The sequence below is a fragment of the Sorex araneus genome, chromosome 10 (assembly GCF_027595985.1).
Source record: "Sorex araneus isolate mSorAra2 chromosome 10, mSorAra2.pri, whole genome shotgun sequence".
Taxonomy (NCBI): domain Eukaryota; kingdom Metazoa; phylum Chordata; class Mammalia; order Eulipotyphla; family Soricidae; genus Sorex; species Sorex araneus.
The window spans coordinates 32,949,460-32,967,845 of record NC_073311.1 but is presented as its reverse complement, the minus strand read 5'-3'; the positions used below and the strand labels follow the sequence as shown (position 1 = coordinate 32,967,845).

General features: G+C 36.3%; 1 protein-coding gene across 3 annotated transcripts in view; it reads left to right on the top strand.

Moving 5' to 3' along the window:
• Nucleotides 1-237: 237 nt before the first annotated feature.
• DCN (decorin) overlaps nucleotides 238-18,386 on the top strand; it is a 44,141-nt gene continuing 25,992 nt past the window's right edge. Inside the window, exons 1-2 of one of the 3 annotated variants that reach the window (XM_055118346.1) lie at nucleotides 238-317; nucleotides 6,107-6,359. In XM_055118346.1, the coding sequence (XP_054974321.1) occupies nucleotides 6,140-6,359 (220 nt within the window). In that variant the 5' untranslated portion in view covers nucleotides 238-317; nucleotides 6,107-6,139. Of the gene's footprint in view, nucleotides 318-2,101; nucleotides 2,236-5,051; nucleotides 5,169-6,106; nucleotides 6,360-18,386 lie in introns of those variants that run through there. The other 2 variants (XM_004602736.2, XM_055118345.1) reach the window with 2 other exon arrangements.

Here is an 18,386-nt window from a genome sequence, read left to right as displayed (position 1 = left end):
ATCAAACCCAGATGAGCTGCATGCAAGGCAAGTGCCTTACCTGCTGTATTATGTCTTGAGCCCTACATTAGGTCAGTTTCATCTATTTCATAGCTATGAAAAATGCGCTCAGAAAAATTAAGTAAGATTTTGTTTTGATTTGTTTTGTTTTGGTAGCTGGACCACACTAGGCAGTGCTCAGAGCATACTCTTGGCTCTGCACTCAGTGATAACTTCTGGTGGGAATCAGGGGACATACGGGGTGCTGGGGATGGAACCTGGATTAGATGCATGCAAGATAAGAACTCTGCTGGTTGTACTATCTTTCCGGCCCCAGGGTAAGTAAGATTTCTGCTTCCACACAGTTTACACTCAGAAGGAAGACACAGGCAGACAATGACCAAAACAGCAAATTGTTCTGCTTAATAAAAGTAAGATGATACACACAGCAGAATGATATGTCTGTGTTGTCTACTCCTGCTTTACTTCTATTTTTCTACTTTGCTAAAAAATGCTTTGACCTCCTCTCTCTCTGTTTCTTGCACTTTTATATTGTTATTGTTTACTGAGGCAAAATAGTTTTTATTGTTAAGAAATTTAAAGAGCTGTGAGGAGTGAGATAGAGAGGGAGAGACAGAGATAGAAAGAGAGAGAGAGGAAAAATTATCCTATTGTCATTTTTTAAATGTATACTTCAGTGTGCTTGGGTTTTGATAAAAAGTAAACCATGGTGCAGTTCATAATCATGATCTGGTTACTTAAATGTGCACCAAGTATTTCTTAATCATTTATAAAAAAACTGGGCTAGACATGATATGGTCGTATTGATGGAGAGAGGGTATTTATTCATTACTTTGATGATAATAGGATGAAGTATTTTTGAATTCAATACCATAAACAATAATACTAGTATAATTACTGCCTGACTATAAATAATTTTAATTAATTTAAAAATATAACTCAGGAGGTTGGGTTGAGAAAATAAGGTAAACTATCATGTGCTAACTCTACCATCTCATTTAGATAGCCACTTAAGAATTTAATTCCTCTACATTTCATCTAGGCAAGAGGATATTTCCTATAGAATTTTAAGCTTTGATAGCTCAAGGAGGGAAAAACAAAAAAGAGGTACTTTGAGGGGTATGAACTCGTGTGTCACAGATATTCAATTTATGTTTGCACCTGGAAACAGAGATGCACACAGAGGACTGTAAAAAATCTAGCAAGGGAATTTCAAAAAATTTAATAACAACTTCCCATTGATAACATGTTTTCCTATGCCTAAACTTCCGTTTTTGCTGTTTCCTGAAGTTTGAAAAATGCCATAGATTCTATTGGCTTTTCAAAGTTCTGGACTCTATAAAATTATAATTTATGGAAATACAATTTTTCATATACAGTCTAAATTGTGACCAACTCTAGCTTCTACATAGTTTACTTAAACACACACACACACACACACACACAAAGTCAACTGATATATTTTAAAGTCTGAGTAATGAGAGTAATAAATGGCATGCTTTTCCTGCAAAACAAGACTTTCTTCCAGAACACTTTAGAAGTGCATTCAAAATAGTACTTGGGGGGGAGGGGACCCTCCACTTGAATTTGCACAAATAGCCCAAGGCAAGAAAGAAACCAAATGAATGTTTGCACATAAAACTGCTCATTTGTTTTCACAGACCACATTTGAAATAACTACAAGATGAATTTCATTCCATTTGTGGTCATACACAATCTGCAAGAAAAGTGATTTCAGAAATATAATAAATGTTACTTGAATGCAGGACTACTACAAAGGGGTGGATAATGCACTAGAATTGGGGGAGGGGTAAGAAAGCCTTTGAACACAATATTTTAGAGAATTGAATCTACAGAATAAGACTAAATTTGAGTCAGGTTACTCTACTCTTACTACATAAGAAGTTTCCAATTTTAAGCAGATGCAAAGGACTAAAGCAAACGGGGAGGAAAGAGAAAAAAAAATGACCGATAAAGTTTCTGGCTACAATACAAGAGACATATCATTACCATATGATCTAATGTGGGTGTCAGCCGGATTTTGTTCATTGAGGGAAACCTTATTTTTTAACTGTGCTATGGAGTAGAAGCAGAAGCATTTCAATCTAGTGACAGTCACAGCGCAGCACCTACCCCTCCTCCTTTCCACACCTGCAAGCTCTTTTGCTTGGGCTGAATTTAGTGTAATTACATCTCAGCTTTGAGGGCTCCTGTGGCAAATTCCCGGATTAAAAGGTATGGTTTTCAATAATTGTCCTGAACTCTGCTACAGATTAATAAAACTTCAATCACATCGAGAGCAAAAGGAATCATTTATGGAGAAAAGGAAAAAGGGAGAAAAATTGAGCTAAACTTTGAGTAATCTTTATGCAGCATGTGAAAAAAGTATTGCTTAAAACAGAAGTTATATATTTGAGTAAGTGGTTGAATGCAATTCTTGAGTTCTTTCTCTTCTTGCAAAGATGTTTATGTTTTAAACCTGTAATCTAACATTATGACTATATGTGTGTATTTTGCATTTGTATTAGTAAAATGTTTAGCTCTTTAGGAAGACTTTACAAAGAAGTGTTCTAAACTATTAGACTATTTGTAACTGGTGATACATTTAAGGATTTATTCCCTTACCGAATTCCTGTGTATTTTAAGAAATTTTAAAACCCCAGAGAACTCTGGTGATTAATTGGAGCCCTAAATATATTTCTAAAACTGATGAAAGGATAGAAATTTTAACTAGAGAAGTTGTAAACATTAAGATAGTTATTCTGACTGTTAAAGACAGAACTATCTCAGTTACGTTTTCTAAAATGTAAAGAATAAGCCGTAAGTATTTTCAATCAAATGTACTCTTACTATAAGGTACATTCAGTAAATGTTAGGATGTATGTTACTTTCTGAATTTCAAAACAGGGTAACATGATGATTACTAGTGCAGAGAGCTTCAAGGATACAAATACCTGTGGCTTTTTCTTCTTGATATCTGACCAGTAAAGGAACCGTTTCTAATACTAGCACTTATATGTGGACTGATGTTATTGTTACTATTCATTATTAAATAATCCTATTATTATTAGCCTTTTATTTTTTTAAGTTATGGGAGACTGTAGCTTTGCTTTGCAATTATAACTTTAAGCATCTCACAATCCCCAAGGCATTAATTAATAACATCACACAAATGTCAATCTGCATGATATAGTTAATTTAAAGGCTGAGGTAATTTAAGGGAAAAGAGGATTTTTAGTAAAACTCTAATAAACAATAACAATTATTGGAGTAAAGAATTAATTTTAGCAATTAGCATTTAGGAACAAGAGATGCATTTTGAGAAAACTTAAAGCTGTTACAACAAAATATTAAAAGTGTATTATTTGATTAATAGTACCTTCGGTTCCTATGTGGGAGGATTTGTTTGCTTGTTTCTCTGACTTATTAAGGACAAAAACAGTTAAGGAAATAATTATTAGTAGTTGTTCATATTTCTTGACAATGCTCTTTTCAAATATGAAATTATAATTTAAAAGAAGTGATTTCATGGAGGAATTAGTATAAAAGTCCTAGATATACTCTTCCCCGGAACCTTAAGGGTTAAAAATGCACCCATGTGTAAGTAGAGCACATACAAACAAATGCTAGTGATATAAAATAAGTAATGGACACTGTTCAAGTTCAGTTTTAACCAACAAGGGATATTTAACAAAAGTACACAAACACAAACGTAGGCAATGGTATTCCTCTGGACGCTCACTACTTCCTTCTTCGGATGAGTGAAGCAACCAGACATTTTCTGCTCTGGAGAAAAGATTAAAACAACAACATCTGCATTAATTCTTGTTGCTATTTATTAAATCTGCAATGACTTTGCTTCATTTTTCTTCTAAAATTGTAAGACATTAAATATGCAAGGCTAGCAAACTTGTGGTAAACCGTAAACTTTACATTTTAAAGTGAAACAGACAGAAAACCCACTCAGCTCCCAAAGATCCTACCAAGACACACTGCCAAAACAATAGGGTCTCCTTTAAAGGGCAACCTAGTAACAGAGGGGGAATGGGCTCTTAGAGGAAACTTGAGAGTGAATTTAAAGGGACAGGACACATAATCATCTACATGGCATTAAAAAAATAAAAATTCAGAAACTGATATGTGTGCTGCTTTTCACATACTTCAGGAACAATGTTTTTGTTCAGTAACTAATAACAAAAGGGTAAGACACTAAAAATCATTAGTTGCCTCTCTAGTGGATCTTGGCAAAAATTTCCCAAGATTCAATCAAGTTAATGCATAAAAAGATTTCCTTGTGCATATGCTGCACTTGACTAAGGACCCCATTCAATTGCCTGCTTGCGGTTATGAATCTATAGCATTAATACAAATTGTTATAAGTGTAAAATTCAAAGGAAGTAAATGTTAAACAAACACACAGTATGTTTTGGGACTACTTAGAATAGTGCCAATGGGATTTTATGTTATCAACTTAGAAGTTGTTTTTACTTCACTTAATCAACTTTTCTTAATCATATTTAGTAAACTCATAGCAGTCAAACAATCAACTGGACAAAAATGTATAAAGCTTTAATTTTGTATTGAATGAAAGGACAAAAGTTGTCTGATGTCAAATGTATACTTTTTGTTAGTTTGTTTACAAGAGAGCCCTATTGATTAAACCAATAACATTACCTAGAAAAGTTAGTTTTCCTCGCAATTTATTAATTTATTAAAATTGATCACTTTGAGAAACTGGGTGAAAGTTATCTGTAAGCAAGAATCTTGCCTAAACACAAATAAGGGTTTTTGATCTTTGCTACTAGAGCAGAGATAATTTTGTGATCTGAAAAAGCAGGGATCTTACTGGAAAAATTGAGTAACTTGTATTGCTAAGAAATTGATGGTCATTTGAGTCATTTATGTGCATAATATTGTGCAAGCTGGAGTACAGAACAAAGAAAAATAAGGCACGCCCTGGAGGAGTACATCTTCTAGCTGGGGGGAGAGGGGCAGACCAAGCATGCAAAACAAATCACAATATTATTTGATAAGTTCTTTAAAAGAAGTAAGAGCAATTGTGCTTTGGGAACACAGAAGAGAGAGAAAGCAACATCCTGTTTGGATGAGCCAGGAAACACAGAAGGGACACCCTTTCTCTCCTTTAAACTTTGCAGACCTCTTACCAGGTAGGTGTTTTAATGGATGGCTAGTTGTGAGTAAGGGGAGGGAGGAACTTTGATTTGGGACTGGAAGTGGAAAATAAGGAAGAATAATGTGACTGGAGAAATCAGTTGGTACCAAATTACGAATGATTTGAAATGTAGCACAAGGGATTAGACCTCACTGTTAAGCCATGGGAAGTCAGCAAAGTGTTTGCAGTAGGTTTATCCAATTGCATCTGGCTTTAAGATGATGTTTTGGGTAGTGGAATGACAGATGGCACGGAGAAGAGAAAATTTCCAACACAAACCAGTTGGAAGCTCTTGACAGAGTTCAGAGAGTGATAAGAATGTCACGAACCAAGATAAATACTGAGGAATGGAAAGATAAGACTGGAGTCCAGAGACACTTCTGAAGCAGAAATTAGAGATTTCTCATGTGTACTGAATATGGCATGGCTTGTATAGTTTGTGTTGAGTGACCATTAAAAAGTCAATTATTGTAGATAATCATCATTTTTTTAAAAAATACAAATACAGGGCCAGAGTGATAGTACAATGGAGAGGCTATTTGCCTTGCATGTGGCTGACCCGGGTTCAACCCCTTGGCATCTCATATAGCCCCCTGAGCACCACCAGGAGTAATTCCTGAGTGCAGAGCCAGGAGTAGCCCCTGAGCATTGCCAGGTGTGAACGAAAGCAAAAACAAAACAAAACAAAACACAAATATACTATAAACTGTTTGAATTCAGACCCCAAATTCAAAGAAGCAGAATTAAATAGTATGCCATTTTATCATAATAGATACATGACTTAGTTTATACCTTATCATTCAAATGCATCCCTAAAGTTCTAATAAGAGAAGTGTTTTAAAAATATTTTTCTCTGTGCTCACTCCACTGTGTGGGATAAGAAATGAAAAATTAGGCAATGCTATTCGTCTGAACCTTTTGTTTACTTCCTAGGTTCCTTGGTTGTGAAAATACATGAGATAAAACATGAAGGCAACTCTCATCGTCCTTCTACTTGTTCAAGTTTCCTGGGCCAGTCCTTTTCAACAGAGAGGCTTATTTGACTTTATGTTAGAAGATGAAGCTTCTGGGGCAGGTTCAGAAGAGAAGCCCATAAAACCTGATGTTCCTATCTTCGACCCCCTAGGACCAATGTGTCCCTTCCGCTGCCAGTGTCATCTTCGAGTTGTCCAGTGTTCTGATTTGGGTGAGTGGGGTGTAGGCTGTCTTTTACATTTGTCATCTTCATAAAGTGACTTTGCATTTTTCAATTTTAACCTTTGCAACTTCAAATATGAGAGACAGTGCCACCTAATGAGGAATAAAGGAAGCAGAATAGGATAAAAAGGGAAGTAGTTTGAGATTATTTTTCTCTTTCTTTTCTAAAGTCAGGGTTTGATGGCTTTGAAATCATAGGCAAATCACATTTAAAACATCCAGCATTTTCTGACACACAGTCTATAAGATAAAAACTGGTCCTTTAATATCTTGTTCTATGCTTCCAGAGTGATGATTTATCTAATTCAATATGGTATCTTCTTGAATTTTAAATAATAAAATCTAGTTAAACTTTCAACTCTTGGACTCGCCCACTTAATGGAGATTGAACCTTACTAAGTTTTAAGGAATGCAGAACTATCAGTAGCAAAATAGTAAACTTTTAGTGTTAAAAATTGCCTCTCAAGCGGCCAAACACTTCCTTAATCTCTGATTTTTAGATTTAACTTTACTTTTGGCATTGCATAGTCCAACTATTTGTAGTTTTACATAGTCTTAAGGGAAATTTTTATAATTAAGTTATCATGTTAATATTTTATGTAACCACAAAACATGTGTTTTTAACATAACAGTGTAAATGTAGTTTGATTTATTGACATTCAAGAAAAACTGAGCCTGGGTATTCCAAGAGCACTATATTCTAAAGATTAATCTCCAGAAAGAATGAAAACCAGTAGAATGGCCAAAGAGAGATGAATTTAGTTTTCTTGACTGCTGATTCATATTCCTCTCTTTAATATATTTTCTTATTTCAAAAGAAAAAATCTTGCAAAATGACTAGTGCAGTTCCTTTATGAAAAAAAATCCACTGAGTACTCAGACAGATATTACAGAAATTCTTTCTGTTCATTTAAGAAGTGTGACACTAACTTCGACAACTGGAATATACACAAAAAAAAAACATAAAAGCAAAAGAAATGTTATGATAGTAACAATTGAAAAAAAAGGAAATAGCATCTTCAATGCTGGCATATAGTAGTGTATTGGCATTAGAAACACAGAAAAAAATAGTGAACAGAAATGCTTTCAAAAGGTCACATAATAGGGGCTGGTGATATTTTACTGAAGGTAGGTGCTTCTCTTACACAAGGTGAACCTAAGTTTGATCCCGGATCCAAACCCTGTATAGTATCCCCTAGTCCCTTCAGTAGTGATGCCTGAGCCAGGAGTAAACACTGAGCATCATGGGTGTAGTCCCAGAACAAAACAAAAAAGTCACACTATAGTACCACAGATTCATTGGTACATTCATTGCTTCTTTCATTAAGCTAATATATTTAGAACCCAAATGGGTCAGATGTGTTTGGGCCCAGAAAGTATGGGATTAGAAAGATATATATGGTCCCTTTATTGGTCAATTTTCTATCCCTCTGGTAGTACTTATATTTCATAAATTTTATATTCACTACAGGCAGAATAAGATTAGTATACAATTCTACATTAATTTTTCTAAACATTAAAAGATTATTTGCATTATTGATAAGAAAATTAGGTTGAAAAATATCCAAACCAAATAAAATCATCATTTGATGCATATGTGTTCACAAAATGTTAGCGTTCCTAAGAATGTGATAAATATTAAATCCAATTTTCTTTTGAGAGCAAATTTAAAAGTCTTTATGACTACTCCCACAATGTATAATCAATAATGAAGTGTTAATACTTGTAATGAAAACACAAACTTGTCTAGTCACTACCCTGAAGTTGTGCTGATATATATATGCATATATATTTATTTATTTAGCTTGTTTGGCAAGTAGTTAAGGCTTGACTCTGATAAAAACAGTGGGGGCACTTCCCCAATCTTTGAAATGGGGGAAATATATGCTCAAAACTAGACATAAGTGCAGTGGCTCATAAATAAGTAGTTTTTTGCCTTGAATATATCATAGCTGAATTTTGTTGCAGTTGACACTTGCATTACTTTAAAATGAGAACATTTTCCTACATTTCCCCTCAACTCTAAGAATTCAGAATATACATCAATTCTCTATTAAACACAAACTTATTGACCATTGTGTGAAAAATATCACCAAGAAAGTAACAACGTGTTGGGGGGGGGGTGTATATTTAATTAAAAAAAACCTGTATTCCAAAAGTAGACTTACCCAAATTCATTTCAATTAATTTACTGATAAGTATATAAATATAGTGTTATGTTTTTATCAAACATTTTTAAAAATATGTATTTTTTTCAAAATGAAAGAAATCCATGTATCTTAAAAATAATGAGCTGACATTTTTGATTACTAACCAAACTGCTGTTTATTTTGTGGTCTTGGCAAGCTGTTCAAGTCTTGACATATTCATTTACAGAAAAATCATAGTCTAGCGATCCTATAATTGTTGTGGGGTATATTATATAAAAGAGTTCAATACTTTTCTTTTGCAATATAATGATTAACTTGAATAATGTAAGAGAGAAATCAAAAAAGAAAAAGAGGAAACTCAGCTATAATTATGAAAGCTCAGGTTATGTTAATGTTCTTTTAAGTTCTATAGTTCTCCTAATATGAAGCTTTGATTATTACAATAATTTAAAAATAGACTTTACTTTGGAATGAGAGATATGAGTGTTGGATCAAAGAGATTGCACAGCGGGTAAGGTAAGTGTCTTGCATGTGGTCAACCTAAGTTTGATCCCTGGCATCTTTCTTACATGGTTCCCCAGTACACTTAGGAGTGATCCCTGATCTCAGAACCAGTAGTATGTTCTGAAAAATAAGGATTATCCCAGCCAGTATCAAAAACTAATGTTTTTTAATAGACTATTCTAGCCAAACCTTTTAATGAATAGTTAAATAGTTTTGAAGAACAAAGTACTCTGCCTTATTATCTAAGAAATTATTAATATAAATGAACATTTTAAATTATATTTATTTTAATTGATGTATAATTGGCATGATATTATGAGTTTAAAGTGTGCAATATAATAATTTGATAATTACTCACAAGATAAAAATAAATCTAGTTAGGGGCTGAAGCAATAGCACAGCGGGTAGGGCATTTGCCTTGCATGCAGCTGACCTGGGTTCGATTCCCAGCATCCCATATGATCCCCTGAGCACAGCCAGGAGTGATTCCTGAGTGCAAAAGCCAGGAGGAACCCCTGAGCATCGCCGGGTGTGACCCAAAAAGCAAAAGAAAAAATAATCTAGTTAATATCCGTTTCCTACCACTGATATCATTACATTTTTTTCTTCTTGTGAGAAGAGTTAAAGGTCTGTTCTCATAGAAACTTTTATATGATTTATTATTAAAAATTGTGGTAATATTTCTAAAAATGTTGGATCTGTGATTTTCAGTGCTCATACACAGACTAATGCCAGTTTTTAGGCATTCTCAGCCTAAAATTCACTGAGTAGACATTAAGTTTTAAATAATTCAGCATTAATAAGTAATTTGTGGGAGTAAAGAGCTAACTCCTAAGTGGAGAGGTAGCACATGTCTCGCACATAGCTGACTCTTGTTCTATTCCTCTCATCCCATGGTCTCTTAACATTGCCTGGTACAGCCTTAGAGTTTACTACCAGGCACTATACCAATCAGCTGTATCAATAAACTTTAGCTAGGTTGGCTGAGAATTACTGGACAGATTCCCAGGGCCTTCTGAGTTTTTCTTGGGTTGGTCAAGAAGCAAAAAAAGTCTAAATCTGTAAAACTGAGTAGTTGTTCCATGAGAAAACGTGAGGTCTATAGGAATGTAAATTGACTGTTTAATGGCTTTATCTAACTTATCAGATACTATGTTTCCTTGAACATGGGGATTGGGAAAGTTAATGCCTACTCTAGCTATATTAAAATTTGATGACAACTCCACAGATAGTAAATAAATTGTTTAGCTGACTTTATAATTTAGCTTATTTGAACCAGAATTTTATGAACCTCATATTTTACTCATATATTCTCTGAAGTAATAAAGCAATCAATTATAGAACTCATAAAAATGCCAGTATACTATAAATATGACAACAAATTCAGAAATTTATGCACTGCCTTAAAATAATAAGCCTATAATGTAACATACTCTTGTTGTACCTTACTTTAATCCTTATTTGATGTGACATTAGGTATGACTATATTTTAGGTGCAGAACTTCACACTTCTTCACACTTTGACTACAATACAAAACACCGTGCCTCCCCATAATTCACTTTCTCCTTCAATTCACTTCCTTTATTCTATAGCAGCCTTAGATCCGATATATAAGCTCAGAGATTTCTTTTTTTTTTAATTTTGTCTATTCCCTTACTTTTCTATATTCCACATATGAATCATATTGTCTGATGACATTTCTCTTTTGCTTTCTCAACTGGAGCCATAGCACAGTGAATAGGGCTTTTGCCTTGCATGCGGCTGACCTGAATTCGATTCCTCCATCCTTCTTGGAGAGCCCAGCACGCTACCGAGAGTATCCCGTCCACACAGCAGAGACGGGCAAACTACCCGTGGCATTTTCGATATGCCAAAAACAGTAACAAGTCTCACAATGGAGACATTACTGGCGCCCGTTCAAGCAAATCGATGAACAATGGGATGACAGTGCTACAGTGCTACAGCATAACCCCATTAATTTCTGTCCAATTATTACAACTGCAAAGATTCATTTTTTTCCTTTTTTCATTTTTTGTGGGCTGTAGCGATAGCACAGCAGGTAGGGCATTTGCCTTGCACGTGGCCGACCTGGGTTTGATACCTCCATCCCTCCAGGAGAGCCTGGTAAGCCCGAGAGTATCCCACTCACACTACAGAGCCTGCCAAGCTACCAGTGGCGTATTCGATATGCCAAAAACAGAAACAAGTCTCACAATGGAGACGTTACTGGTGCCTGCTCAAGCAAATCAATGAGCAATGGAATGACAGTAACAGTGACAGTGATTTTTTGTTTGCTTGTTTGTTTTTGGTTTTTGAGTCAAACATGCTGGTGCTCAGGGATTATGCCTGGCTCTGTGCTCAGGTATCACTTCCGGAGGTTCGCAGGGGACTTTATGGGGTTCCAGGAATTAAACCTGGGTAGGCAATATGCAAAGCAAGCATCTTGCCTTCTGTACAATTTATTTAGCCCATATTCATTTTATACCATGTTTTCTACATCTACTCATCTATCATTTGGTTGTTTCCAAATCTCGTTTATTGTCATAGCTCTGCAATAAACAGATGTAATGATTAATTGCATCTTTTCAAATTAGGTTTCTTGTCCTGATTAATGAGGAGTGGAATTACATTTTTAAATATTTTGAGAAATTTAACTGTTTTATCCCAAAGAGGGAGGACCAATATACATTCTCACCAACAGTGAATGGAAGTTCATATTTCTTCAATCTCGAACACAGCATTGTTCTTTTTTTTTTTTTTTTTTTTTTGCTCATTTTGTGGCCACACCTGGCCAGGCTAGGGCTTACTTCTGACTCTGCATTTAGGGAACACCGCTGGTGGGCCTAGAAGATCTAGATATAGTTCAGGTCAGCCACATGCAAAGCAAGCGTGCTATCCACTATACTCTCCATCCTCAGTTCTTGCAGTTCTAATTCTTTTTGGTGTATATAACTTTTACTGGCATTTTGTTTTGATTTGCATTTCCCTGATAAAACGTGTGTGTCAAATATTTTTTTAAAGCCCAATTATTGACCCTGGAATTGGATGCTCTGTTTTGTATAAACAATGTCTTGGAGACTGTTTCCCTGGTGGCTATATTCAGTACTGTCAGTTCATTGCTGATAGATCAGTGCTGTCAGGTGAAATTAGCACAACATTGTTTCGAGACTCTTCTTCCAAGTTAAAGGAATTTCTATTAATCCATTTATTACAAGAACATTTCAAAAGAATTAGAACATTTTAAAAACAAATAATTTTTATTTGCTTATGGTTTGGGGGCCACACCCGACAGTGCTCAGGAGTTACTCCTGGCTCTGCATTCAAGAAGCACTCCTGGCAGTCTTGTGGGACCAAATAAAATGCTGGAGATGTAACCCTTGTCTGCTGCTTGTAAGGCGCATATTCTACCTGCTTTACTACTACTCTAGCCCCTTTCAATAATTTTTGTTGTTGTTGTTGTCATTTTGTTTTTGTTTGGAGGTGACCCCAGCAGTGCTTAAGACTTACTCCTGCCTTTGCATTCAGGTATCACTCTTGGTAAGCTAGGAAGACTATATATAGTTTGGAGGCCTATAGATTCTTTTTTACGTGGTGTGTGTGTATGTGTGTGTGTGTGTGTGTGTGTGTGTGTGTACACGCATGCTGGGGGAGGGGGTTCACTCTGATGGTTCTCAAGGGCTTCTCCTGACTCTGCATTCAGAAATTACTCTTGGCACTGCTCAGGAGACCATATGGAATGACCAAAATTATTCAAGGCAAGAGCCCTCACCATTGTATCATTACTCCAGCCCACAATTAAAACACTTTTTACAATAATTCATTAGTGGACTGTCACTGTTACCCTGTTGCTCATCGATTTGCTTGAGCAGGCACCAGTAATATCTCCATTGTGAGGCTTGCTGTTACTGTTTTGGGCATATCAGATATGCCATGGATAGCTTGCCAGGCTCTAACATGCGGGCAAGATACTCTAGGTAAATTGCTGGGCTGTCCGAGAGGGGCAGAGGAATTGAACCTGGGTCAGCCACATGCAAGGCAAATGCCCTACCGCTGTGCTATCGCTCCAGCACAAAATAAATTATATTTTGCAGTCTTAACTCTCAACTCAAATTCTTATTTTTTGCTAACTAGCTGTAGCTTTGAAGCTTTCAAGTTATCCTCTCATTTGTTAAATGGGACTATATCTTATTTTATTCAATAGGAATACTGAATATGTAAAAATTTTCTCACGTCATGTTCAGTTACCATTTCAGCCAAAGTCAGTGACTACTTAAATAACAGCTAATTCTGTGGTCTTTGGTTTTCCTTTGAAATTGAGAATCTTTTATAAGGATCTATCAAGTATTATAAATCTAGATACAAAATAACTTTTTCTTTGGGGGCTGGAGTGATAGCACAGTATGTAGGACGTTTGCCTTGCATGCATCTGACCCAGGTTCGCTTTCCAGCATCCTATATGGTTCCCTAAGAAGCACTAGAAGTAATTCCTGAGTGCACAAGCCAGGGGTAATTACTGTGCATTTTCGTGTGTGACCCAAAAAGAAAAAAAAAGCTTCTTCACAAAAAAAAGTCATTTTACTTTCAAAATTAGTAAGGAGTGGGAAAGATAATACAACAGATATGGTGATTATCTTGCATACAGTTGGCCAAAATTCATTTCCTAGCACCACATATGGTCTCCCAAGTATTTCCAAGAGTGATCCCTGAGCCCAGAGCCAGCAGAAAGACCTGAACACAGACAGGCTTTCCTCCGACCCCAAGAAAAATATGAAAGAATTAATAGACAATAATCATAGAATTGTACAATTGTCACTGTGACCGTCATCCCATTGTTCATCGATTTGTTCAAGCGGGCAACAGTAACGTCTCTCATTGTAAGACTTATTGTTACTGTTTTTGGTATATCCAATATGCCACGGTTAGCTTCTCAGTCTCTGCCATGGGGGTGCAATACTCTAGGTAGCTTGCTGGGCTTTCCAAGAGGGGTGGAGGAATCAAACATGGGTTGGCCGCGTGAAAGGTGAATGCCCTACTGCTGTGCTATCACTCCAGCCCTCCATGTCTTCCTCCATGAATTGTACAGTTAGTTAGATATTTAGAGTTTTACAAACACTCACAACTTTCCTTTGAAGAAAATTAGTGTGGTTAAGTGGAGAACAATGAGCACTTATTATTTTTACATTCATAAATGACTCTCGGGGCTGGAGCAATAGTACAACAGGTAGGGCATTTGCCTTGCACGTGGCCAACCTGAGTTTGATTCACAGCATCCCATATGGTCCCCTAAGCACCGCCAGTAATAATTCCTGAGTGAAGAGCCAGGAGTAACCCCTGTGCATTGGCAGTTGTGACCCAAACAGCAAATAAACAAGCAAACAAACAAACAAACAAATAAATAAATAAATAACTCACAACCCACACTTAGAGCCTCTAGAGAGGACACTGGAAGATGCAAGAGTATTTTGTCATGCAGAAGCATTGTATTTATTTCTAAACCATGATATGGTAGATATTTTAATTATTTTAAGAGCAGGAAAAATATTTTCTCTGCTAATTGCATAGGTTTATTCGTACTTATTTTTAACCATTTTGCTTTAAGTGATGATTTTTTTTCCCCCAGTGGACACTACTTGTTATGTACAACTACCCAGGTTTTTGCTTGACTGCTGTAAAACCTCACACAGAAGGCAAAGAACCATTAAACTTTTTCCACAGAAGACTGTTGGAAATATTTTGTAATAAAGCAGAGAAAATGCAGGAAGTTCAGCTGCCTCATACTTTATCTTGGACCTAGAAACAGCAGGGATGTGGGATGATTTTCGTTTATTAAAATGATAATCAAAAGGGCTTCTTTAATGTGGAGTACAGGAGGAAGACTGTGCACATAGCATGCCCCAGAGGGTTCCAAATTAACATGTGATAGAGGTGCATTGTGACAGCTCTTCAGATGAAGCAAGAGCAATGCTCAAATATGACTCACTTAATCAAAACTTCTGACTCAAGGGGTTCAAAAAGGGACAGAAGAGAGGGCTCAAGAGGAGGCCAAAGAAAGCATCTGTTTCCTTAACCTGCCTGTGCCCTGACCACATCCCTGGTTTCCTTCTTCATCCCAGGAGGGAGAGAGACAGCTGTGTAGGATCAAGGCATCTGCTTAGACAACAGCTGGGATGCATTCTCCTCTGGAAGTTTCTCCCTGACTCCAGGGGATGTGAATAGGCTAGTTGGAATATCAATTTCTTGGATAAAGGGGAAAAAAGTAGAGAACTCTCTAGTCTTAACTTTTTCAAAGCCTTAGCAGTTTAGCAAAAAGAAAAAAATAAGTGTATTTCTTTGAGGATACAGATAAATAATTCAATGGCTTGAACTTCAGTTTTAATGTTTATAGGAAGCCTTACAATAAGTTCCATTTTAACTTTCAAGGTCCAATTTCCTTTGGCTCAGTCTTCAGATTGCTTTGGCTTGCAGTGTTGTATACTCTAACTTTATTCAATATTTTCCTTATGATTATTTTAAAATGTTGACTTTATATATAAGCATATATGGAGCTATAGCACAGCGGGTAGAGCATTTGCCTTGCATGCAGCCAACCTGGGTTTGATTCCTCTGTCCCTCTCGGAGAGCCCGGCAAGCTACCAAGAGTATTCCAGCTGCACAGCAAAGCCTGGCAAGCTACCCATGGCATATTTGCTATGCCAAAAACAGTAACAACAAGTCTCACATGGAGACGTTACTGGTGCCCGCTCGAGCAAATAGATGAACAATGGGACAACACTTCTACAGTGCTACAGTGCTATATATGTATATAAGTACATATATAGCATATATATATACATATATAGCATATATACACATATATAGTCGATACTTGGTATTGTTTATTGTATGCATAATTTATCAAAAGGGAAGTATAGTAATAACGAATATTTTTTTGTTTGGGGTCACATCTGGCAGCTCTCAAGCTTACTCCTCACTCTGTGTTCAAGGGTTACTCCTGATGGCACTGATCCTATGGGATGTAGGGCCAGCCCTGTACAGAGCAAGCACCATACCTGACTTATTCACTTTCTGACCCCAATATTTAATCATTATAACTCTTATACTCAACAAAATGTTTTATACTTGATAGATATTAAATGTAAATAAATTTTGGTGAATGAAGCATTAACATATTCATGAATTAGTGCTTGCATAGGTACAGAATTTTACAATATTCAGGATTCTCTCTAACTCGAAGCAGGAGAAAACTGTGTCTGCCTGGGCAGGGGGGAGTCATGAAGCTGGCATGCTGCTCCTCTTTTTTCTCTTTGCTGTGACTAAAGGAGCAGAAACCAGACTGGAATCTGAGAGGAAGATTTTATATTTATGAAACCTTATTCTGTTTCTATCTAATAGTGTCTTGTCTAAGAGGGACAGAGGGGAACAGTTGTATATGAAGCAGAAAGTTTTATTGGTGGGTTGAGACACTTGCTTATAGTTTTGGTCACATATAAATAACTGAAATATGTTGCCTTTATACAGAAACTAATAAGTAAGTTCAAGACAGCATTGAAAAACATTATATGGAGAAAAGCTGTATGAGTTATCTTGTAGTTTGGGCCCCTGTCCTAAGATAGGTAAAACAATGATGTTTGAGGTTAACCTGGACTTTGTCCAAGGTGATTGCTGGTATTAAGGAACAGAACAATGCTATTTGGAAATGAAACAACTGGGGGCCAGAGTGATAATGCAGCAGGTAAGGCACGTGTATGGTATAGAGCTAACCTGGGTTCTATCCGAGCACCCCAGATACCCTCCAGAACTCTGCCAGGAGTGATCCTTGAGCAGAGAGTTGGAAGTTAGCCCTGAGCAGTGTTTGGCATAACCCTCAAAACAAACAAACAAATAAACAAACAGGCAAATAAAACAACAAAAAGATTAAACAACTAGTAGAAAACAATTATTTATTAGCCTTTAGAAATATTACATGGGGATTAAGGGACTTTTCCTGTGTGTGAGAGACCCCAATTTGAGAAACCGTGCCACATCCCTACCCTCAAGTACCATTTAGAGCGCCTCCGGGGCACAACGTCAGCCGTAGTCCCTGAACATCTCTGGTTATGACCCAACTCCTGACTCTCAAATCATTTTCTATTCACATCTTAAGTACAGTGCTAGTTATATTAATAAATGACTCTTTAAAAGAAGGTTACATTCATTTTATAAAATTTGGGTGATAGAAATTTATTGGCTGAGTTAGAGAAGAAATCACATTTTGATGGAAATTTGTAGTTATATTAATGAATGTGCAATGAAAATAGCTACATTTAGGAAACCAGTGTATTCTTTTTTTTTTTTTTAATATTTTTGGTTTTTGGGTCACACCCGGCAATGCACAGGGGTTACTCCTGGCTCTTCACTCAGGAATTACCCCTGGCGGTGCTCAGGGGACCATATGGGATGCTGGGATTAGAACCCGGGTCGGCCGCGTGCAAAGCAAACGCCCTACCCGCTGTGCTATCACTCCAGCCCCAACCAGTGTATTCTTATTACTGTTACTGTATCAAGATTGTCTTAAACTTGATGAGTTCAAAATTACTTTTTTTTTCACTTGATGTTTTGATAGAGGAAGCATGATCAAGGCTAGACCCTCAAAATATCTCACTCTTATTGCTATCAGTAGTGAATTCAGGTATTCTGTCATCTGGAATATGGCCTGTGTCCTTTCCACTATGGAAGGCTCATTGTACAAAGAGTGTTTGCGTGGTCTTCGGATGCCTTTTGAATGAGCTTCCCAGAGGTGGGTAGCAGCTATACATTTCTGACTTACCTCAAGGGTTTGGCTGTGTCACTTCCACCACAGTCCATAAGTTATCGTAAATAATGCCATACTAGAAGGAAGGGGAATAAGTGTCACCTTTTGATGGGATTGAGACAAACACTTAATAAGAGAAGCATATATGATAGGAGATACAATGAAGGTTATCAGGAAAATACAATTTTCTACATCCTCAATTAAATTATGTAAATTTTCATGAAAAATGAAAGCATAAAGTATTCATTATGTAATGTTGTGGACATCACATATCTCTGTGGAGTTCATTGTTAAGTCATATGACCCCATAGCAATGCACAGAGTGAGTGTATCCCCTAAACAAATTAACAAAGACAATGTATAAAAGTTCTAATTTGTTTACAGCCCTATATATTATATTTAAATTTCTGTAAGCACTAATTATTTATAACCTTTATGATATAGATCATTTTAAGTTCTGTGAGTAGATGATACTACATTCAAATTTTAATTTATATTTCCCTGTTTTTTATTGTTACTGAGACTTTTTTATGTGCTTCTTGGATATTAATATGTCTTGTTTTGTAAAAT